The 24152-nt window shown below is 52.2% G+C and overlaps 1 protein-coding gene across 3 annotated transcripts in view; it reads right to left on the bottom strand.

The window, feature by feature from the left end:
* Nucleotides 1-24152, bottom strand: part of ATP4A (ATPase H+/K+ transporting subunit alpha) — a 114093-nt gene that overhangs the window by 5415 nt on the left and 84526 nt on the right. The window contains exons 1-12 of one of the 3 annotated variants that reach the window (XM_049110795.1): nucleotides 6883-7034; nucleotides 6253-6393; nucleotides 6110-6169; nucleotides 5554-5757; nucleotides 4461-4574; nucleotides 3961-4213; nucleotides 3506-3774; nucleotides 2692-2890; nucleotides 2270-2379; nucleotides 2055-2189; nucleotides 1395-1587; nucleotides 479-654 (exon numbers count right to left, since the gene is read on the bottom strand). In XM_049110795.1, the coding sequence (XP_048966752.1) occupies nucleotides 479-654; nucleotides 1395-1587; nucleotides 2055-2189; nucleotides 2270-2379; nucleotides 2692-2890; nucleotides 3506-3774; nucleotides 3961-4213; nucleotides 4461-4574; nucleotides 5554-5757; nucleotides 6110-6169; nucleotides 6253-6381 (1842 nt within the window). In that variant the 5' untranslated portion in view covers nucleotides 6382-6393; nucleotides 6883-7034. Of the gene's footprint in view, nucleotides 1-478; nucleotides 655-1394; nucleotides 1588-2054; nucleotides 2190-2269; nucleotides 2380-2691; nucleotides 2891-3505; nucleotides 3775-3960; nucleotides 4214-4460; nucleotides 4575-5553; nucleotides 5758-6109; nucleotides 6170-6252; nucleotides 6394-6486; nucleotides 6523-6882; nucleotides 7035-24152 lie in introns of those variants that run through there. The other 2 variants (XM_035704451.2, XM_049110796.1) reach the window with 2 other exon arrangements.

Here is a 24152-nt window from a genome sequence, read left to right as displayed (position 1 = left end):
AAGCGAGGTCTCTGGCCAAGAATGGGCAAGTAAGCCCAGCCCTGGCCAACCAAGGTATCCCACCCCCCAGCCACGGTGACTGGTTCAGAGAAGAACATGTGATCCAATCCGGGACAATGACAAAAGAGGCCCTCTTCTTTCTGTAGGGTAGCTAAACAGGTGGGATGTAGGTTGGAGTTTCTGGGGGTGGTCAGCTTTCTCCACCAAAATGGAGGGACTGCTTGAGAATAAAAGCCACCAGAGAGAAGAACAGAACCGAGACATGGAGAAAGGCAAATTCCTAATGACAATGAACTCCTAGATCCAGCTATACCTGAGCTGGCGCTACACCTCCCCAGACCTTTTCAGTTTCATGAATCCATGCATTCCTCTTTTGGTTCAAACCACTTTCAAGTAGTTCTCTGTCACCGGGTTCCTCACCCCCAGATACTGTGGTCCTCTGCTCTCACCCCCGCTAGTCCTCTCCCTGGCTGCATACCCGGATGCCCGCCGTGCGGCACTTGAGCACAGCATCAGGGACGGTGGCCCGAGGCGGGTCTATCATGGATACAAGTCCCGCAAAGCACAGGCCACTAGTTGGGAAGTTCATGGCCTCCACATCGAAGGCATAGCCAGGCGGGTAGTCCTTCTCACTCAGGTACAGCTGACAGAAACCTGGTCAGAAAACGGGGAAGTCAGAGAGGAGCCCTGGGCAGACCCTTGCCTCGCAAAGCCAAGTTGCCAGTAAAATAACCAGGCCCCTCACACCAGGCACCTGGGGATGCCTGACCCTGCGCTGAACCCTTCACATGACGTGAGTCTGTCCTCACAACCAACCTGTGAGGCTATTAGCAACCTCGTGCTGCAGACAAGAAAACTGAGGTCTAGAGAGGGGGCATTTCTTGCCAGCAGTCCTACAGCAAGTGAGATGAAAGATCCAAAACGGAACCACAGGTCTGTGCCTTCCAGGGTAGTGGCAGGGGCTAAGGAAGTTTAGGAGTCAGGACAAAATGTTCAGGGAGGTCAGAGGTCAGGACAAGACAAGGGGAGTCTTGAGGTGAGTTAGGGACCTGGTAAGGTCAAAGGGTCAAGAGGAGGACATTGCAAGGTGGAAGTAAAAGCGATGGCAGGTCAAGGTTGGGGCAAGAGATGGGAAAACCCAAGGGATGTCAAGTCAGGATAGGGAAGGTCCCGGGGAGGACAGGTGGGGAAGGGCTGGGTCAAGGTAGACATCGAGGATGGACAGGGGTGAGGCCTGAGACAGGCAGGGAAAGTCAAGGGTGAGTGTGTGCACTGGGCAGGTAGCTACCAGCCAGCGAGGGAAAGGTCGTGGTCAGGGCTGGGCCGGCAGGCCGGGCAGGGTCTGCGCCAGCTCCTCCTCGCCCACCGGTTCACCGCGTACTGTGGGGGCTCACCGAGCACGCGTTCCCCCAGGCCCCCCAGGCTAAGGTAGGCAGTCTGGAAGGCCTCCCGCCATTGCTCGTCCAGCGGCAGCTCCTGGCCCTTGATGAGGATGGAGCTACAGCGCTCCAGCACGCGCTCGGGGGCGCCCTTCATCACCAGCACGTGCCGGGGGTCGCGCGGGTCCTCCAGCGTGTGGATGGACAGCTGCGGGGAGGAGGGGGCGGTGTTAGGGGCGAGGCCAAGGGGGCGGGGCACTGGGAAAAAGGGCGGGGCTGACGGCGCGCGGGGAGGGGGTGCCGGCGTGGCCGGGGTCGGGGGGTGGCTCGCGAGCTGGGCAGGTCCCCGGTAGAGGCTGAGGGTTAGGGGCGCGGTGAGGAGCCTGGGCGCTGGAATGGATAGAATTAGGGTCGCAGTTGGGCTGGGACTGGGGCTGGATTGCGGGCTGCCCCCAGGGAAGGCCTAAGAGGTGGCGGGAGGGACCCTCCAGGGAGGGACTGTGGGCGTGGCCTGACCGCAGGAGCGCGGTGGGCGGGGCGGGGCGTGGGCGGGGTTTGCCGAAGGAGGGGGCGGGAGTGAGAGAGAAGCCCCGCGGTTGGCCAGCCCTGGGTGGGGTGCGCCCTGAGGTGGGCGGGCCCTCCCCGTGGGCGGGGCCGGGCGCGGCGGGCGCTCACCTGGAACTTGTTGGTGGAGTTGAAGGGGATCTCGCAGACTTTGGGGAAGCGCTCGCGGTAGCCCATGGCGTTGCCGAGGGTCAGCTCCGAGAACTTGAGCAGCGCCGTCTCGGACGCGTCCCCGATCACGATGCGCTGGGAGCGGGGGCGGGTGTCAGGGGCGGGCCCGGCTGCACCAGGCTCCCGGGATCCCCCGGGGTCCCCCGGGCTCTCACCTTGGGCACCGGCACAGCGTCCTGGCCCGACTTGAAGGCCGCCCGGTTGCAGAGGGTGAGCACGCGGCATAGCGCCCGCCAGGTCTCCGAGGACTGGTCAAACGTCTGCCCTGGAGGCCAGGCGTCCAGGCTGGGGCCGCGAGGGGGCTCCGCGCGGCCCTCAGCCCCGGAGCAGCTCTCTCCCACACCGGAACCGAGCCCCTCCCTCTAGATTCAGGACAGGGTCCCCTCCGAGACCGGGGTGGGACCCAAACCTCTCCTCGTGCCCGGGCGGAGCCTCCTCTCCAGACCCAGTATTGAGTTTCCTAGGATACCCCACACCCAGCCGCTGCTCAGTCCTACAACTTCACACACCATCTCTGGGTTGGGGAAGGAGCCACCTACCAGATCCTGCCCCAGCCCCGTGTCCTCCCCCGCCACACCTGACTGGTCTTCCGTGGTGTCAGCCGTGTGGATGTGGTTGTCGAACCAGAGATGGGACACAGTCATGCGGTTCTGAGTCAAGGTCCCTGTCTTGTCTGAGCAGATCACTGACGTGGAGCCCAGTGTCTCCACGGCTTCCAGGTTCTTGACTACACAGTTCTTGCTGGCCAGCCGCTTGGCCGTCAGGGACAAGCAGACCTGCCCGAAGGGGTGAGAAGCGTGGGTAAGGGGCCCAATCCTTGCTTCTAGTCCTCCTTCCCTTCTCTCACAGCGCGGGGAGTCTTTGCCCCAGCCACGGTGCTGCGTGCACAGCATTCCTCCGCCAAAGCCCAGCTCTTCTTGCCTCAATGTTTCCAGTCTGTGCTTTCCACTTGGGATGCCTCCCCAGTCTGCCCAGACAAAGGGAGCTAGGTCCCTCATTACGCGGCCCGAGCTGAGGTTCTCTAAGTTCTCCTATCAACACGACCAAACAGAGAAAACAAAAATCCTCTGAGCCGCCTCTGGAGCTGGTCTTCACTGGGTGCTGACTGCTGAGGGCTGCCCACACTGGACCTCAGCCGCCTTGGGCCAAGGGTGCTGCCTGTCTACCTGGGAGTCCTCGGTGTCCAGTATAGGGTGTGGCCCAGAGTAGCCTTGGGGAGTGTTTGCTGAACGGATGGATAGCTGGAGAGGTGGGGGGTTGGGAGGATGGCTGATGGGAAAGCGTGTGTGGGGTGGGTGTGGACAGCCAGAGATGATGGAGGCATCCTGGGTGAATGGACGGACAGATGGACAAGCTTCTTAGCTCTCTGCACTTCTGTCTCCCCCACTCACCGTGACAGTGGCCAGCAGCCCCTCGGGCACATAGGCTACCACGATGGCCATGAAGAAGACCATGGCCCTCAGGAAGGTGTAACCAATGCACATGGCCACCACAAAAAACGTGGCGCCGAAGAGGATGGCCAGGCCTGCGATGATGTCCACAAAATGTTCGATTTCAATAGCGATGGGGGTCTTCTCATTCTCTACTCCCGAAGCCAGCGACGCAATGCGCCCGATGATGGTGCGGTCACCCGTGTTCACCACCAGGCCTTGTGCTGTGCCTGCAGGGGGGCCAGAGGGCGCCTCAGGGCCAGGTGGGCAGCGGCAGGGGGTGTGCACGCGGTGTGAACTGAAGCAGTGCTGGGAGATGGGGGCAGTGTGCCCTGAGAGCGGGCGGTCACGGGAGGCGGGGAGGCAGTGTGGAGGCGGCGTGCTTGTGGGGGGGGGCGGGCAGGGGTCTCACAGACCCTCAAGGCACATGGTGGAGAAGAAGGCGATGTTGCGCGTCTCCAGGGGGCTCTCGTGTGTACACTCGGGCGAGCGGGTCTGCGGCTCGGACTCTCCGGTCAGCGAGGAGTTGTCCACCTTGCAGCCCTGGGCCTGGAGGATCCTGATGTCGGCTGGCACTCGGTCCCCGCCTTTCATCTCCACCAGGTCGCCCACCACCAGCTGGTCTGCGTTGATCTGGAACTTGTCCCCATCTCGGATCACAGTTGCTTGCTGTGGGGCAGGGGCACAGGGTTGAGGTCAGGGGGACCGGGGGCAGAGGTGGAGGTCACTGAGTGCAGGGGGACACTGGGGGGAGCCAAGGGGGAGCGTTGAGAACCTATGGGGCCAGCCGGGGCCACAGGTGAAGAGCAGGTTGGGCCCTGGGGGGGGCACACACATACCAGGAGCCTCCCTTTGGCCGCCCCGCACCCCGGGCACAGACCGCCAGGACCTGACATGGTCGGGCTGCAGGACCCACCTGGGGCACCAGGTTCTTGAAGCTGGCGATGATGTTGGTGCTCTTAAATTCCTGGTAGTAGCCAAAGCAGCCGGTGACCACGACCACGGCGATGAGGGCCAGTGCCAGGTACAGCTGGGTGGGGGCGGGAGGGGGCCAGGTTAATGAGAAGGGGACGGAAGCTCCCTGCCCCATCCCGATGCTCCTGGGGTCACCCCCGTGGTTTTCCCTGCTCTACTAGAAAGCCACATGCACTGTTCCCTGTGGCCCTATATCCCATACTCTCTGGGTCCTGGATCCTACAGTCCCCGTGGTCCCGAGTCCTATGACTTGTGCCCATGGCCCCGGGCACGGTTTCCTGTGTCTGCATCTTGCACTCCACGTGTCCACTGTCCTTTGTCTCCTCATGTTCCCATGCCCTGTATTCCTGATGTTCCAAGTTTCATATTCTGTGTTTTTGTAATCTATCTGCCACCCTCTGGGTGCCCTATGCTCAAAAGTGTGCCCGCGTGTCCCCATTTCCATGTTTCTGTGCTGTCGATCTTATGCTTCATATTCCGTGGACTCCACGATCATGTTCCAAAGTCCAAGTCCCTATGCTCAGGGTCTCTCCATATCTCAGTACCTCTAGGTCCCCACCCTGTGTCACATGTCCTATGACTTTCAAAGCCCCATCCAATGCCACATGTTCCCAAGTCCCCGTGTCCCTCATTCTGACCTCCTGTCCCACATCTCAATATCCTCTGTCTCTGCCTCTGTGCATCCTTGTCTGTTTTCTGTCTCTCCAGGTTCTGTGTCTTGAGTCTTGTGTCCCCTTTGTCCCTATGCCCTTGTGTCCCGTGTCTGAGTCCCATGTCCCCTGTGCCCTTGGTCTGTCCCATGTCCTCTGTTTCCCAGTCTCATATCTTAAGGATTGCATTTCTCTCTTTGCATCCCCACCTGTGTCCCTCATATCTGAGACACATTCTCCGTGTCCCCCATGATCTGTGCCATAGGGTCTGCATCCCCCCTGTGACCCACATCTCCATCTCCCCACCCTGTGTCCCTCGCGTCCTGGGTCCATGCTCAGTGTCCTCTATCCTCCAGGTCCCCGTGACCCATATCTCCCACTCACATTGTCGTCGGTGGTGAGGTCACCCTCACTGGCCTGGATGGCAAAGGCAATGAGGCAGATGGCAGCAGCCACCCACATGAGGCACTGCAGACCACCTGCCAGCTGCCGGGCGAACTTGACATACTCGGGGGTACCACGCGGCGGCCTCAGGGCGTTGGGCCCGTCCCGCAGCAGCAGGTCTGCGGCCAGGCTGGCAGACAGGCCCTGGGGACAGGGCGGGTGGTCACGGTGGCCGCTAAGGGCTTTCCTCCCACTACACACTCTCTGTGTCCTTCCCCCATCTCCCTCTGCTGTCCGTCTTGTTCCTCCTCGGTTCCGTGTCCATCCTGGCCCCTGCCCTGCCCCCTGCCCTGTCCCCTGCCCTCCAATGTGTCTCTCTCATCTTTCTGCCCAGCTCTCTCTCCCCCTCTTGTCTGCTCTGTTTCTCTCTCTTACCTGTCTCCTTGTCTCTCTCTCTCTGCTTCTCTTGCTCCATCTCTCCCCCCCGCCCTGTCCCCTTCTCTCTAATGCATTTCTCCCCCCCCTTCATGCACCCCTCCCTCGGCGCCCAGCTCACCTTTGTCGCACTGGTCTGGTATTTCTGTTCCAGCTCCGCCACCGACAGCTGGTGGTCGTTCTGTGGGGGGCACAGGACACTCGCTGTCCAGCTCTCACAGGCCCCTACCGCCCCCCGCCCGGCTCCCCCAGCCCCATGCTCACAATCTCCATCTCCTTCTTCATGTTCTCCAGTTTCTCCTTCTTCTTGCCTCCTCCCTTGCCCGCCTTCTTCTTGCTCATCTTGGCTGCCATGTCCCCCCCAGGGCCAGGACCCAGCTCTACCGAGTACATCTCGTAATTCTCCTGCGGATGGAAGGAGGGGGAGGTATCAGACCCCACTGGAACTCCCGCCTCCGGCCTCCATCCCCCCGACCCCAGACTCTGGGCCCCACTCACTGCCTTCCCCATGGTGCCCGGTGCCGCCACCCCCCTTCGCCGAGACAGAGCCTGGGGTCTGGACCAGCCCTGATATACCCAGGGAGGGAGGAGGCGGAGCAAGCCTGGCCCCACGACAGCTGATTGTGGGGCTCCTTGGAGTGACCTCTAGGCCTAAGCAGCTCAGGCATTACCTGCGGGGCTGTCCCAACCTGTCCAGACCCATGTCCACCTGCCACTGAGACCAGGGGACCACTGAGTATGTCCGTAGTAACATACTACGTAGTAGTACTACGTAGTAACAACAAGAATAGCAAACATGTGGTGCTCACTATGTGGCAAGCACGGGGTTGGGGGCTTTCCCGTATTAACCAATGTAACCTCCCAACAACCCTCTGAGGCGAGTACTATTCTTACCTCCCCCTACCGTAGAGATGGGGAGACTGAGGCATGGGGAGGCCAAGTCACTCGCCTGTTGTCCCCGCGCTAGGACGTGAATGAGCCGGGACTCAGATCCAGGTGTCTGGGCTGCAGTGTCTCCTCCAGGCCACACTGCCCGTGCCCGAGTCCTGCAGGGGGCCGGTGCTCATGTGGTGGCGGTAATGGCTGTTGTTTAGGGAGGACCTCCTGTGTGTCCCATGCCCGCCCAGTGAGCTTTGCGTGAATGTTTGGTAGCTCCTCACAACAGCCCTTTAGAAAGTTGTGTTCTCTTATTAGCCCCCGTTGTACAGATGAGGAAACCGAGGCACAGAGCAACCAAAGACTGCGATGACTAAGTGTCAGGGACAGATTCCAGCCAAGCTCTGACCCCGGGGCCTGGGTGTCCTGTGGGACCACTGACAAAAGAACTCGGACCTCTCAGCTGCCGTGGCGAGTGTGCACCAGGCACTGCACACCTGTCACCTCAGGGGTCCCCGCCACGAACCCGTGCAGGCGGCACTGTCATTCCTGTTGTGCGCAGGGGGGCGCTGAGACTTGGAGGGGTGCAGGGCGGGTCCCAGAGGTCCTGCACACTTCCACTGGAGCCATCACAGCTAGCTTTCCTGTCTCCACCCCGCCCCGCCCGGAGAGGGACACCAAGGTGCAAAGTGGGGAGAAGATGTGTCTGAGGCTCCTGGCCCGATCTTGATCTTGGTGCCAGGTTTGAGGTACCCCAGGTGAGGACCCCTGTGGGGCACAGTGAGGGGCCGGGCTGCTGGAATGGCAGGTTCGTGATATCTCATGCCTGGGCTCCACAGGGTGGACGAGTCTGATAAGATAATTGCCGTGGCGACGTCCTTCTCTCCTGGGGCAGGTCACCTGGGAAAGGCTAAGCTATGGAGCAGCCCAGCTTCCCCCCAACAGCCACCCAGCTGGTCAGCCCCAGCCTGCTACAGGAGACCCCCAGAGAGGAGGCAGGCAGGGTGAAGTCGGCCTGCACTGGGGGCTCCCTGTCTCTGAGCCACACACGTGAAACACCTGTGTCACGTCGCACTCCCCTGCGTACCACCTTCCAGGGGCATCCCTTCTCACCCAGAATAAACTCCCAAATCATTCCTGCCACCCCTAGCCCCGGCTCAGCTTCTACCACAGTTCCACTGCCACTGGCCTTCTTGCTGTGCTTCCTACAGGCCAAGGTCATTCCCGCCCCAGGGCCTTTGCACTTGCAGTTCCTTCTGCCTCGTGCTCTCTTCTTTAGATACCTGCATGGCTCTTTGTCGCCGTGAGGTCTCAGTTCAAATGTCGTCTCTTGGGAGTCCTCACTTCTAATATTGTACCCCCATCAGGCCCCATCCGCTTTACCCTGCTTTACGCACACCCCTTGTCCCAACCTGACATTGTGTCTTATTTTCAGCCTTGTCACACTGGAAGGAAGACCGGGACCAGGTTTGCTGCTGTATGCACAGCACCCAGACCAGTGCCCTAGACACACAGTGGGTGGTCGGTAGACGCTGTTGGATGTGGAATATTCGCTGACACACCTGGAGCCCTGGGCAGGCCCTCGGGAAGTCCCGTCGGTGGGAGCTCCTCGGGTGTCTCTTGCTCTCTCTCGCTCTTCCATGCTGCCCGCTAGCCCTCCAGCCCCGAAAGCATCCGGAGCCTGGAGCAAAGATGAGGCTGTGTCTGCACAGATCCGGGAACTCCACAACCTAAGTCACAGCGCAGAGACTGAGGCACCATCGTGGGCAGCGGATGGCCGACCCCGCATAGGTGCAGACCTCTGTCAAAATCAGGGACTGTCCTTCTCGAGTCTCTGCCTCATTTGTTGTCCCCCCCACCTTTTTTCTCATTTCTTAGTTGTATTATGTTAATTTTCCGTGATTTCTTTTCAATATTTCAGACTCACAAGTTCTAGGGGTAGTAAAATGAATACCTGCCTAAGCTTTAGCTAAATTTAATGATTTGGCCAATTTATGGCCTCTAGACAGATGATAGGTGAGAGAGAATAGATTTTTTTTTTTTTTTAAGCTCAGGCTGACCCACTTGCGAGTGAGTTGGAGGCAGGATGCTTGCTTGTCCGTGAATACACAGGCACGTGTCTCCCATGAACAAGGAGGCCCGGTGGCCCAGTGGTCACAGTCAGGACTTTTGCACTGATACAACATCATGAACTAATCTGGAGAATTTATTTGAACTTCCCGTCCTTTCCTCCGTCCGGGATCACACTTTGCACTTGCTTGTCATGTCTCCTTGGTCTCCTCCAATCTGTGGCGTATCTTTACTCTTTCCTGGTCTTTCACGACCTTGACATTTTGGAAAAGTAACAGTTGCTGCGTTCTAGAACTTCCCTTAGCTTGGCTTGGCTGCGGGCTCCTCATGGTCACATTCCGGTCGTGTGTGCTTTTGGCAGGAGCGCCGCAGGGATGTGCACCCTTCTCGGAGGTTCCAGCAGGTGCGGGCCCCACTTTTGAGGCTTTAGGCGGTATGGGGCAGGCCAGGTATTGGGAGGATGTCCAGAGGGTTCAGGAATGACCGGAGGGCTATTCTATGATCTTTTTCTTTTCTATTCGAAACACTGTCACGGTCACAGGGGGCACTGAGTCATGGGAGCACAGCCGCAGCCTGAGCCCCCTCACCCCCACTCCACCGCCCAGCCGGTCCCTTTAAGAGGCTGCTGACCCAGCCCCGTAGCCTTGTCCATTCCAACTGCTCAGTGCCCAGCAGGTTGACACCTAAGTACTTCCAGTGACCCCCCGAGTGTCACCCTGGCTCTGTGTCTTTTGGGAGTCTTTGCTTGTGCACGCATTTATTTATTTGTTTGTTTGTTTTTAAAGATTTTATTTATTTATTCATGAGAGACACAGATAGAGAGGCAGAGGGAGAAGCAGGGTCCTCGCAGGGAGCCCCAGGGGGACTCGATCCCAGGCCCCTGGAATCACGCCCTGAGCCAAAGGCAGATGTTCAACCACTGAGCCACCCAGGCGTCCCTCCCTTGTGCATTTATTCTTTCATGGTGTATCCAAATGACCCTAACTCTGTCTCGGGGGTGGATGCAGGCTGTGGCTCACAGGCAGGATCTAGATAAAACAGGAGGTACACGGTTGGCACCCCAGTCTCAGGCCGGTGGGCACCTCCTGGCACAGCTTGTGGGCAAAGACATCTCACAAGAATATTGTGCAATACCATCTATTTAACACAGTAGAGCAAGATTTCTCTGAGCCTGGGCCACACAGATCGTTGGAGGCTTTTTTGAAAATTAATGGTCAGGGGGCACCTGGGCGGCTCAGTAGGTTCAGTGTCTGCCTTCGGCTCAGGTCCTGATCTCAGGGTCCTGGGGTCCCACCAGCATTGGCTCCCTGATCCATGGGGAGATCCGTGATCCTTCTCCCTCTCCCTGAGCTCCACACCCCCCCAGCCTTGCTTGTGCTCTTTTGCACTCTCTCTCAAATGAATAAATAAAATCTTAAAAAGGAAAAAAAAAGAAAATTAATGGTCAAATTTAATTTTTTTTTTTCCTGAGAGAGGGCGGACCACAGACTTTTAAATGGATGGGTGATACTGAGCAGGTTTTAAGGGGACTCTGAACAAGGGTCTCCTGGAATGATGACCACACACTCTTAGGGACTCAACACCCTGCAAGGCCTGAAGGGATCAGATCCCTGGCCGCGCCTCCTTCCCATGTGCCTTCCCCTGTCATGCTTTGGGATGAAGCCCTCACAGCCCTTCTGTTTATCAAGACTATCCTTTCAAGATCTTGGCCTGTGAAGCTTCCTCGACCCCAAACACTTACCCTACACCCTCCCCATGTTCAGCGGCTCCTCTTCTGTGCTCTCACAGAGATCTCTTTCTCCAGGGAACCTCCTTGGGCCACCTGCCGACTGGGTCAGGTACCTGGGCTCCCACAGACCCCTCTGTCCTAGCCCTGACACCTCTGACCCGTAATCCCTCCATCACAAGCCCGGCCACTCTGGACGGCTGTCCCCTGGTGACGTCTCACTGCCCCTGTGGACGCGTGAGGACAGGATCCGGGATGTCTCAGTGACTGCCGTGGGCCCCGTATCACCCAGCCCAGGGACTGTTTGCTGAGTGAAAGAACTCACTGTGACCGTGACTCGGGGTTTGTGTTTGGATTCTCTGATAAGATAGTGGATTCAGCAATGCCCTTCACCTCCTGGGCGGGTCACCCCTCCCTGCCAGCGCCAGGTCCCGGGAAGCCTGTAGAGAGGGGCAGAGGAAGCAGGGACCCTGCCTCTCCCTCCAGCCCGGCTAAGCCAGCAGCCAGGTCTCCTGTGTGCCACCCCCTACTCCCCCCCAGCTTCGTCCAGATGTGGAAAGGTCAACTACCCTCAAGAAATTTGTCCAGCCGTCCTCATCTGGGAACTTGAAAGCATATCCTGAATCCAACCATCTCTCCCCTCTCTGCTCCCCTGCTGGCTTGGCCTCTGCCCCTTCCTGCGTGGAAGTCACAGTGGCCCCCACCCCAGTCTCCCTGCTCCCATCCCTGCCACCCTGCAGTCCGCTCCCCACCCACAGCCAGAGCGAGCCTGTGAAGCCCTGGGGTCTGGGCCCTCTTCTGCCCCACAGGACTCTTGAAAGCAAAGTGTGCAGTTGCCCAAAGCCAATGGTCTGGCCCAAGGCCTCCCAGACCTCCAGACCTGCCCCCCCACCTCCCGGACAAATGTTGCTTTCCCAGTGTGAGCTCCTTGACAGGCCGAATTAAAACTGTGACCTGTGGTCCCCCTGCACATCTGTCCCCACTATCTTCGCCCGTACTAGGTCATTGCTCTTATGTATTGGGTTCCTTGTGTGTTTTCTGGATCCGCCTGACAGACTGTGAGCTCCACGAGGGCAGGGATTTTTGTCTGTATTTTTTTTTTCATTTGGGCTGATGTCAAACAGCAGATAAGAGGCACTCAAATAAACTTTTGTTGAAAGAACCAAATCTCAGGGTGCCTGACACAGTTCACAGCATGCAGCAGCAATCCTAGCCACAAATAGTGACTTGGACACAATTTCTTGCTTTGGGATGATGTTCTTTGTCGACCAAAGACACACTACCCCAACATAAAGCAGAGGGGCAGGCTCAGAGAGAGACATCAGGAAACCCATGACAACAGTGACGCTCACTGAGAACTCACTGCCTTCACTCGTGTGAGCTCATTCCATCCTCACAACAACCTTATAAGGAAGGTATTATATTTATTCCGATTTTACTGTGAAGAAACCTGAGGCCCAGAGAGGTTATATGACTTGCCCAAGGTCACACAGCAGAGCCAGGATTTGAACCCAAGCAGCCTGTCTAGAAAGCCCTCCCCTGTGAACCCACAGAATCGCACCAGACACCATTACACAAAGAGGCCTCATATGGAAACTGTGCTCCATTCAATGATTTACGGAATGGTTATTGAGCATCTACTACACACCAAGCTTTCTGTTAAGTGCTGGGATTTGCAGGGAACAAAACAGTCACAGTCCCGCTTACACTCCAGCAGGAGGGGCAGCAACCCGAAGTGATCAAACAAATGAATACTTACTGGTAAATGAGAAGAACGTGAAGGAAAATAACAGGGTACTTGAGGAGCGAGGCAGCGGGGAGGAAGCTGAATTAGACCAGGGGATCAGGGAAGGGTCTCTCAGGAGGTAACCCTTGAGCTGAGCCTTTAAGGATGAGGAGCCGGCCAGGAATAATCTAGAAGGAGCAGCAAGGGGAACAGTGAAGGTCAGCAAGGAGCGGTGGTGGAGAGGCTGGGTACGGTCAGTGAGGGGAGGGTGGCCCAACGTGAAGGCAGGGGTCAGTTCATCTGGGGCCTTGTGGAACAGAAGGAGGAGTTAGCAGGTTAGTCTAGTAGCAGCCAGAGGCATTTGAGGTTTGATCAGAAGAGGGACGAGGTCAGGACCGAGTCTGGAAGATGCCCACCCCCACCCCCCTCACCTCTCACTGCCTTGTGGAGGTCACTCAAGGCGGAGGCTGAGATTAGGAGCCCAGGGAGGAAGCTGGGGGAGAGCTGTGAGGAGAGGAGGGGGAGGTGGGGGAGGGAGGCTCAGGAGATCTCTTATGGGAACAAGGAGGGGGGGCAGGAGGTGTCTGGCCTCTGGCAGGTGAGGCCCCACCTGGGATGGGATCCTGGGGGAGAGGTAGGTTTGAGGAAGTGCTAAAGCCCTTGTAGAAACTGGAGGACGGGTAGGGGGAAACAGCCAGGGGGCTGTGGGACAACTGGGTCTTGGAGCTTCGGGGAGAGATTGGAATCAGGTACTGGTCAGGGCCATGGCTGTGCTGAAGGGGTAAAGTGAGTTATGAGAGCTGAGAAAGCCTCTGGCAAGGCTTGGGGAGAGGAGCAAGGAGGGGAGGGCAGGGCCCAGAGGGGAGTCACTGCTGTTAAAGAAAATAAAAGCACAGTCTGAAAGGTGGGTGAAGAACTGGGAGGGGTGGGGGGGTCAGAAGGCAAAAGATGGGCTCCGCGGTGTTTTGTATTTCTGAGTGCCCCCCAGTACCCAGCACAGAGCCCACACACAGCAGATGTTTAAGGAAGCACATTTTCTGCTCAATGAAGGCACACATGGTGGAGTTGAAGGCAAAACTCACATAGATATAAACCCTGAGGCCTCAAGGGCTGCATTTTATGACTAGGGCAGGCCAACTCCCTCATCCCCACCTCTGGTAGGGAAGCTTGAGAAAAGAGGAACTAGAAAAGGGATTCTATTTTTTTTAAAGATTTTATTTATTCATGAGAGACAGAGAGAGAGAGAGAGAGGCAGAGACACAGGCAGAGGGAGAAGCAGGCTCCGTGCAGGGAGTGTGACATGGGACTCAATCCAGGGTCTCCAGGATCACACCCTGAGTCGAAGGCAGACACTTAACCACTCAGCCACCTAGGCGTCCCAAGAAAAGGGATTCTTGATGGATAAAAAAGATGTGATATATATATATGATATATATATTATAAAACGTGTATATATATATACATATATATACGCACGCGCGCACACACACACACACACACACACACTGGAATACTACTCAGCCATCAGAGAGGATGAGTACCCACCATTTGCTTCTACGTGGAAGGAACTGGAGGGTATTATGCTGAGTGAAGTAAGTCAATCAGAGAAGGACAATCATCATATGGTTTCACTCATACGGGGAGTGAAAAGGATTATAAGGAGTGAAAGGGATTATAAGGGAAAGGAAAGGAACTGAGTGGGGAAAATTAGAGAGGGAGACAAACCATGAGAGACCCCTGACTCTGGGATACAAACAAAGGGTTGCGGAAGGGGAGAAGGGTGGCCCGATAGGGTGCTGGGTGACGGGCACTGAGGAGGGCATGTGATGGGATGAGCACTGAGTGTTATACTATATGTCGGCAATAATTTTTTTAAAAATTTAAAAAGAGGGATCCCTGGGTGGCGCAGCGGTTTGGCGCCTGCCTTTGGCCCAGGGCGCGATCCTGGAGACCCGGGATCGAATCCCACGTCGGGCTCCCGGTGCATGGAGCCTGCTTCTCCCTCTGCCTGTGTCTCTGCCTCTCTCTCTCTCTCTCTGTGACTATCATAAATAATAAATAAAAAAAAATTTATAAAAAAAATAAAAATAAAAATTTAAAAAGAAAAAATAAGGAAATAAATTCTTGGATGGAGAAGAATGCAAAAGTTCAAGATGGGGCTCAAGAGCCAAGGATGCGGGTGTGGAAAGTAATCAAGGGAAACGTCATTTAAAATGGCAGGCCAGAAGGGGGCGCTCTCCCGCCGCACTGCTCCAGGTTAATCAGGGAGGAAGTGTCCGTTACAGACCCCAACCCAAGACTTCAACGGGAAACAATGGTCAACTACAGGCGCCAAGGGGAAAAGACGTACATTGTATCTCCTACAGGTAGTAACACCCCCCGCCCTTGGAACTCGGCCTTGGGAAATCTCCATCACCCTGGACTTTATGTTTTTTTCCAATGGACTCTGGTTCAAAAAAACCCCTCCCAGGGTGCCTGGGGGGCTCAGTCCCTTAGGCGTGGACTCTTGGTTTAGGTTCAGGTCATGATCTCAGGATTGTGAGATCAAGCCCTGCATTGGGTTCCGCATTGGGCATGGAGCCTGCTTACGATTCTCTCTGGGACGCCTGGGTGGCTCAGCGGTTGAGCATCTGCCTTTGGCTCAGGGCATGATCCTGGGGTCCGGGGATCAAGTCCCCCCCCCCCCCCATCGGGCTCCCTGCGTGAAGCCTGCTTCTCCCTCTGCCTGTGTCTCTGCCTCTCTCTCTCTGTGTGTCTCTCATGAATAAATAAATAAAATCTTTAAAAAAAAAGATTCTCTCTTTCCCTCTCCCTCTGCACCCCCACCCCCACCACAGGCACGTTCTCTCCTCAAAACAAAACAAACAGCCCCTCCCAACTTCCTCATCCTTCTCCGTAAAATAACGTAAACATAACATAAAATAACGGTCCTCTCCTTTGTTCACCAGATTTGCCTATGGTTTTGTCATAGTTTGCATGTCCCAAATCATAATTCTCCGTTATTCCTGAGTAACCCATTTGCACTGGTAAACTAATGATTTATTTTTAAGGTTAAAAAGGGGTATAGGCCTCTAGATCCAGTCGTCCAATCCAGGAGCCAAAATTCATTAAGTAGAGGGATGAGGGGGGATGGGACTTCTTCGGTCAAAGTTTCTTCCAATTTCCAGCCAAGTACAAAGGCAGAATTAAGAAGTGAGGCTGGGGGCACCTGGGTGGCTCAGCGATTGAGCGGCTCAGGTAGTGATCCCGAGGTGGCTGAATAAATAAATAAATAAATAAATAAATAAATAAATAAATAAAATCTTTAAAAAAATTTTTTAATTAAAGTTAAAAAAAAAAAAAAAGAAAAGAAAAGGCTAGACCAACCCAATCAAGAAAGTAAGAAGGTCTCTATCCACAGTCAGCCAGTTGGTAAAGAACAGAGGGGTGGGGTGGGGTGGGTCCAACCTATCCGGTGGGTGGAACTGTCAGCCAATCAGGAAAAGAGAACAAAATGAAGGGGCTTCCACCCCGGGCAGGTGCCTGTGCTAAGCCCCTTGGCTTTGCAGCCCACCGGGAGCCAGAGCGGAGGAAGGACGTTGTTCCTCCTCGGTTCCACCGCGGCTCTGAGGAGTCGGGGCTGCAGGCCGCTGGGGCGTGCAGGCCCGGGACTGAGGGGATCCTGAGTCGGGGAATTTGCACCCCGCCTCCTCCGCAGACCCGCAGGCCTCCAGAGAGTCCAAATACGTCTTGGAGGACTGGGCAGCGCATCTGGTCCTGTCGATTACTGCTTTGCTTCCTGCGTAGGAATCCTAGCACGACTCCATCTTCAACTTTAGAAAATGCTGGAGGCCCAGCCATTCCCCGCTCCCTTCTCGTCCCCCAATTCCTCCTCCCGAGGTGATAATGAGCCGGAACCTGGGCTTTCCCCCGTGGGTCCACCCCCAGCCCGGGCCTTTCCCCACTTCCTTCAGCCCCGCCCATCCGCTGAGGTCCCGAAACCACGGGTCCCACCGCCCCCACAAACCAGGGATGCCAACGAGAATGACAAAAGTGAGGAAGTGCCAGTGGGTAAATACCCCTGGTTCTTAACTTCTGCGGGCGTCGCTATGAGCACAGTCTCTGTGCATCTTACTTTCCTGCCCTTAGTACCGGGTTTACCAGCCCACAGCCCAGCACCCTTGAGCCAGGGGACCCTACAGCCAAGGGCCTTACCCGCCAGGAAACTTCCAGCCACGACTCCCACCAACAAAAGACCCTCCAGCTGGGCAGTTCTGTACCCAAGAGACCCACCCGCTGAGGGACATCCCAGCCACCAGCCTGCCGTCTTAGTCACTCAATGCCTTGGTGTTGTCTTCCCCTTGCCCTGCTCCGCAGGCCTGTGACTTCATGGTGCGAGGCAGGTAGTCAGGGAGGAAATGGGGGGGGGGGGGGAGGGCGCCTGGCTGGCTCAGTCGGGAGAGCAGCTGACCCTTGATCTGCTGGTCCTGAGTTCTAGCCCCAGCTTGGGTGTAGAGCCCACATCCAGAAAGTTTTCAATTAAATGCATTGCATTGACTAAATACACATGATTTCTGAGTTGTGTTCTGCGTGTGTGTGTGTGTGTGTGTGTGTGTGTGTGTGTGTGTGTTTATACCTTATGCAGATAAGGGAAGTGTATTTTGGTGTGGTTTCATCCTTCTTTTCTCTCTGGGCCTATGCCTTCATTCCGGTACAAATTCTTATTTGCCAGATTAATATGTACACAATGGAATGGGACAGAACAATCTCACCTAAATTCCCACTATTCCCACCTGTGCTATTACATAGATAGTACTTATCTCTCTCTTTTTTTAAGATTTTATTTATTTATTCATGAGAGAACACAGAGAGACAGAGACACAGGCAGAGGGAGAAGCAGGCTCCCTGTGGGGAGGCTGATGCGGAACTCGATCCCAGGACCCCTGAGCCGAAGGCAGACGCTCAACCACTGAGCCACCCAGGTGCCCAATAGTACTTCTCTTTAACTCTTGATCTCAGGGAGGTGAGTTTGAGCCCCGTGTTGGGTGTACAGATTACTTAAAAATAAAATCTTTAAAAAAATGTTCACTTTCACCAGAAATTTTTTTGAGGAGTCTGTCCATATGTATTAGAAAGCTCTTGGCTGCAAGTAACAGAAAATGGTTTCACATCAGCTTAAACAACAAGCAAATCTTTTCTATCACAGAACAAAAGGCTCAGGTAGGGATACTCCAGTCCTCCACCAGGGAATCCAAGCCTGGTCGCCAACATCTGGAAAGAGTCACGGGAAGAGAAGAATGCTCGGGAACTCACAGCTCATTATATCAACTGTTACTGTCCGAGCTGGGGTGACACTTCTGCCTCCCTCCAGGCTGGGTGACCCCGGTTCCCAAGCCCTGATCTGGGCTGGCTCAGCCTCGCCAGGAGATCAAATTTTGGTCTTCTCTCTGGGCGGGGTGAAAACCATTCTGACTCTGCTAGATGGGGCAGGCAATCTGGGGGAGTCTAACTGAAAGCCTTCTTTCAAGATTTCCCATCTGTGCTCTAGTTTCTGCCCCCTCGGCACGTCAGCTTGCCAGCTGTGCATTCAGCCTCAGAGAAGGTTCTAGGATTCCTGAGCCTCTCCGTGACACTCTTCTTGCTGACCCACTCATATCTCAGCTTTATCAACAAACAGTACTGAAGTGGCTACAACTCATGTCTTGCTTCTCCAGCTCCCCAGATTTAACAGACATTTCTCATCCTCTTTGGCTCTCTTTATCCTTAACAGTTCATGCCTTTTTAAAAAATGCCTTTACTGATATTTAGTTCTGTTCAACATGCCACGTGCAGCCATAGGTCATTCTGATCATTTCCAACTTGTAGTATGTTCCAAAATGACCACTTTTCCACATATGCACTGCATACTCTGCTATCCAAGACACCCTTATCTCTGGAAGGTTTCCACATCCTCCTCACTGGTGTCAACCCTTGGGGCTAATTCCCGCCCTGCAATATACTCTTCACACAGCTGTCACAGTGATCTTTGTATTTTTTATGTGTTTTTCTTTTTAAGAGGGATGACACTCATGCAGTAAAGTGCATAAAGTAGATGCGTCTTAAGTGTACGGCTAGATTTTCTTAACGTGTAAACACCATTCAGATCGGGATACATTCTATTTCCTGCACCATGTAAGGTTCCCTAATGCACGTTGCAGTCCAGACCATTCCCAGAATTAACTGCTGGACTGACTGCTCTAAACAATTAGGCTGTTGTTGTTGTTGTTGTTGTTATTCTTGAGTTTGATACAAATGGAATCACAGAGTATGTACTATTTTGTATCTGGCTCCTTTCACTCCATTCATTCATTTTGTTGCATGTGCCAGCAGTTCATTTTTTATTGCTTCCATTTAATGAATAAATCCAAATTTATTTATCCAATTTGTCCACTGATGGACACTTAGGTTGTTTTTTTTTATAGTTTTTGACCATTATGAATTAAACTTCTGTGAATATTTTTATATGAGTCTTTTTGTGGATATATATGTTCATTTCTCTTGGTGCTGTATCTAGAATATAACTAGTGGATCATAGGATAAGTATGTGTCTAATTTTAATAGAATTTGTCTGACAGGTTTCCAAAGTGGCTGTACTGTTTTAATTTCCTGCCAAATGGCTGCTCAAATACTGTGTCAATTTTTAATTGAACTGCTTATCTGTTTATTATTGATTTGTAGAGGTTAAAAAATATATTCTGGGGGGCGCCTGAGTGGCTCAGTGGTTGAGCGTCTTCCTTTGGCTCAAGTCATGATCCCAGGGTCCTGGAATCAAGTCCCGCGTCAGATTCCTCATGGGGAGCCTGCTTGTCCCTCTGCCTATGTCTCTGCCTCTCTCTCTCTCTGTGTTTCTCATGATTAAATAAATAAAATATTTATACATATATATACACACATATATGTATATAACTAAAATATTTATAAATATGTAACTAATATATATATATAATCTTTATTATAATCTGGATATGAGTCCTGTGTCAGATATGGTCAGTTTTTCTTCTTGTTAATGGTATCTCTTGATAAGCTGAGGTTTTAATTTTGATGAAGTCAAATTTATGGTTCTAGTGTGTGTCTCGTTTCATCTTTGCCTACCTCTGTCATGAAAATACTATGCTCTCCTTTTTTTTTTTTTTAAGATTTTATTTTTAAGTAATCGCCACATCCAACATGGGGCTTGAACCCACAGTGGTGAGATCCAGAGTCGCCTGCTCCATCAACTGAGCCAGCCAGGCACCTCTTATCCTGTGTGTATTTTTTTTTAAGATTTTATTTATTTATTCATGAGAGACACAGAGAGAGAGGCAGAGGTATAGGCAGAGGGAGAAGCAGACTCCTTGTAGGGAGCCTGACATGAGACTGGATCTCGGACCCCGGGATCACACCCTGAGCCAAAGGCAACACTCAACTGCTGAGCGACCCAGGCGTCCCCTGTGTTTTCTTATAGAAGCTTTTATAGTTTTAGTTTACATAAATAAAGATTATTTTGTGTGTATGGTGTGAGGCAGGGAGTCAAGTTTTATTTTGTTTTCACATCTACATCTCCATTTGTTCCAGCACTATGTGTTGAAAACAATTTCTTTTCCCCACTGAAATGCACTGATGCCTTTGCTGAAGATCAGTGCATCTTATATTTGTGGCTCTGCTGTTGTACCTGTTGTATTCTGCTCTACCAATCCTTAATGTTTTTATTTTTAATTTTTTTAAATATATATATTTTTTTATTTATTCATAGAGACACACAGAGAGAGAGAGGGGCAGAGACACAGGCAGAGGGAGAAGCAGGCTCCATGCAGAGAACCCGACATGGGACTCGATCCCGGGTCTCCAGGATCAGGCCCTGGGCTGTAGGCGGCGCTAAACCACTGCGCCACTGGGCTGCCCCCCTTAATGTTTTTAAAGATATTTTCACAAGGTGTAGTAGTCCAGGTGTGCAGGCTTCTTCTTTCAGTACTTTGAAAATGTAATTCTATTGTCTCTTGGTTTCTAATTATTTATGATTAGAAGATAATTCTGCAGTTGATAACACTATGTTGTATAATTGAAATTTGCCAAGAGAGTAGATGTAAATGTTCTCTCTCTCTCTCTCTCTCTCTCTTTCTCTCTCACACACACATGCACGCACACATGCACACAAAAGGTAAATAAATATATGAGGTGATGGATGTATTAATTAACTTGATGGGGGGAATTCTTTCACAACGTGTAGATATATCAAAATATCAGGTTGCACACTTTAAATATTTTACAATTTTGTCAATTAAACCTCAATGAAGTTGAGGGAAAAAGCCTTAATTTTTTTGTTTGTTTGTTTTCTTGGAGTTCAGGTGTCTTTTTTCTATAGCTACTGTAATGGTTAATTTTATGCATCACCTTGGCTAGGCTCTGGTGCCCATTGTTTGGTCAAACACTAGTTTAGATGTTGCTGTGAAGGTATTTTGCAGATGTGATAAGCATTTAAAATCAGTTGACTTTAAGTAAAACAGATACCCTTCATAATGTGTGTGGGCCTCATCAATCAGTTGAATCAAGAGAAAACAATTGAGGTTTCCTGGAAAATTAGACATTCTACCTCAAAACTGTAACAGAAATCCTGCCTGACTTTCCAGCCTGCTGGTTGCCCAGTGGACTTTGGACTCAAGATGGCAATGTCAAACTTTTATTTGAATTTCCAGCCTACCAGCCTGCCCTACAAATTTCCAACTTGCCAGTACCCATGATCACATAAGCTAATTCCATAAAATGAATCTCTCTCTCTTCGCTCTTTCTGTATTTCTCTCTCTGTATCTCCAACTCTATCTCTATCTCTGTATTTTGCTTTTCTGGAGAATCCTGACTGATACAGTTGCTTTAAAATTTTTCTCTCTGGACTTTCCTGAACTTCTTGAATCTATAGGCTCATGTTTTTTGTGATTTAGGAAATTTGTCAGGCATTACCTCTTCAAAGATTGAATCTGTTTTCTCCAAGGACTTCAATGACAGTTACATGGGACAATTCAATAGCGTCTTATAGCACTCAGACGGTTGTTTTCTTTTTCCTTTTCTTCCCTGTGCTTCAATTTGGATGATTTCCATTAAATTTATTTTAAATTTTCTGATCTTTTCTTCTGCATCCAAGATATTGTTAAGCCCAGTGAAACAATTTAACTTCAGATATTATATTTATCAGCTATGCCTTTGGGGGCACTCCATCTCTCAAACTGTCACATCAGCCTACCTTGCCTTAGAAAGTTTGCTGGTTTCTTTTTCCCCAGAACAAGCTCTCTGTCACAGGCTCAGTCCTTAACTCACCTGTGCCAACATTTGGCAAAAATCCCCAGAGAGAAAAACTGCTGGTTTCTGCTTACTTAAGGGAGATCCTTCACTCTCTGGACTTCAATTTCTTGAGATTTTATTCTTTACATTCCATAGCTCTTTGATGTCTTTAAAATATGAATTTTTAGTTTATCTTTTTGTTCACTACTGTTATGGAAGGAAGATGGTCTTCCATGATCTTCAAATTTGGACCTTTTAAGATAGAAATCAGATCTTGTGCTTTTCTGTTTCCATCTCCACTGGTTTCCCTTCACACTTAAAATCTAAACTCCTTACCATGGGCATGAATACCATGACTTTGTGACTCTGGGTGATCTGTTCCTGATGATCATTCTACATTGACTTTTTAACATACTCCTATGGTTATCCTCCAGGTAAGCTGGTTTTTTCCTTTTTCCTACTCTTCTTATCTCAGGATATTATACTTGGTATCCCATCTGCTTGGATCTCTCTTCTCCCAGATACTTCCATAGGCCTTTCCTTCTCATGCTTCAGACCACAACTCAAACATCACCTCCTAAGAGAGGCTTTTCCTGAACATGTTATCATCTTTGTCTCCCTTCCATCCCCCAATCTCTCTGTGTTATTTCCTTTTATTATTTATGATGATCTAGAGTAATATAATTAGTTTGCACTTTCTTATTTATGTTCTAGCTTCTGTCAAGATAACATTTTGTGAGGTAGTGGTCTAATCTGTCCTGTTCAGCATTGCATTCTTAGGTCCTAGAACAATACCTAACACACAGAAAGTATGCAATAATGGCTGTTGTTGAACAAATGTTATTGACCAAGTGGGTGAAGTTCCCAGGATACCTACAGGAGCTGTTAGTATACAGGGTCATGGAAGGGCATATCCCAAACACACAAACACATATGCACAATCATGCAGGAGGCATCATAGGTACTGATCTCAGAGTGCTGGAAGAGGGAAGACTTCCTCCATGGGGGAAGAGGCAGGGCCCTAATGTCTAAACCCAAGTCCAAAGGTTCCCAGGGGAGCAGGAAAGTCCTATGGTACTTGGCACTGTGAGGGCACAGGGCATGCCAAAGATGTGTCCTGGATCATGGTTCCTCTATGTGTTCTGCATTGTGTGGTGCCATAAAGATGAACAGGAATATAAACAGACTTGGAATGATGGCCATGAGGCTGAAACACAAAACCAGCATAGCATTTTTCTTTGCTCCGACTTTGTCTTCCAAACCATTTGCTTCCAGTGTCTGTGAAAGTGAAGATAGGCTTATGTTTTCCTTTAAAGGGTGAAATGGGGCAAAGGTCCCCTGGAGAAAAGTTGGAGGCCATAATCAGGATTGGGGTTTGGAGGATTAGGTGGAGGAGAGGAAGAAGCAATGGAGCAAGATGGTGCAGGGGGTCTATGCAGAACCAGATAGAAGAGGGTATGGAGGGGTCTTTGGGAAGAAGCAGAGTCAGCAAGATGGTGAACCGAGTGGGGACAAGGTCCAGCGTAGCAGGGAGGGAAGGCTACAGAAGGGCTGGGGCTAGTATCTAGAGAGGAGGGGGAGTTGGGGAAGGGATGGCTCTTATGGAAAGGGGGACTGGGGCACAATGGTTAATCCCCACCCACCAAACTGGAGAACACTAGCATTCCCAGTGGGAGGAAGCAGAAGACCAAAAACAAATGGGAAGCAATATACAGTCCTTTGCAAGAATGCTGAAGGCTGTCTTGTAGATGGCTTTCTGGGAGTTCACAGTCTGTGGGAGAGATACGGAGAATGGAGAATAAAAACCCAAATAAATAAACTGAATGATTTCAGAAAGGACCAAGGGCTGTGGAGACTAACTAGGACATGGAGGAAGAGGGACCCAGGAGGGGACATTAGGTGAGATGGGAGTGAGGAAATTAGGGAAGACCTCTGTGGGGAGAAGACATCCAAGTTGAGACCTTGGATGCTGGGCCAGCCATGAGAAGATTTAGGGAAAAGAGTTCCAGGAAGGGGAACCAACAAGTGCAAAGGTCCCAAGGTCAAAAGATTTATGTGCTCCAGAAACAGAAACAAGGGCCATGTGACTCAAGTGTGAGGGGGCAGCAGAGGAGGGGAAGAGGGCAGGAGCAGGCTAGGCAGAGTCTGCACACTTGGGGGAGTGATTTGGGTTTGATCCCGAGAGCTGTGGGAATAGGGAGGGTTTAAGCCAGGTAGGGATGTAATCTGACTTGGATTGCTCAGCCGCCCTGAGTAGAATGGAGAGTGTAGGCAGGTTTCTGCTTTGTCTGTAGACAGAGCCTGGCTGTTTCATTCTTAGAGAGAATGGGGCAGCGCTTGGACCCCTGGGACCCTTGGCTATGATGGGATCAGGTCATGGAAAGGGAAGCATTCGGGACAGAGAAGTCTCCAGGAAACATCTGCCAGGAACAAGCCATGTAGGATCAGAGTATGCCTGTATCTGTGTGTGCATGTGTGTGTCTATCTCCTAAGGTG

This window comes from Canis lupus, chromosome 1 (genome assembly GCF_003254725.2).
Source record: "Canis lupus dingo isolate Sandy chromosome 1, ASM325472v2, whole genome shotgun sequence".
In the NCBI taxonomy this organism is placed as follows: Eukaryota; Metazoa; Chordata; class Mammalia; order Carnivora; family Canidae; genus Canis; species Canis lupus.
The sequence above is the reverse complement of the archived record's forward strand: the minus strand, read 5'-3'. Positions and strand labels throughout refer to the sequence as shown.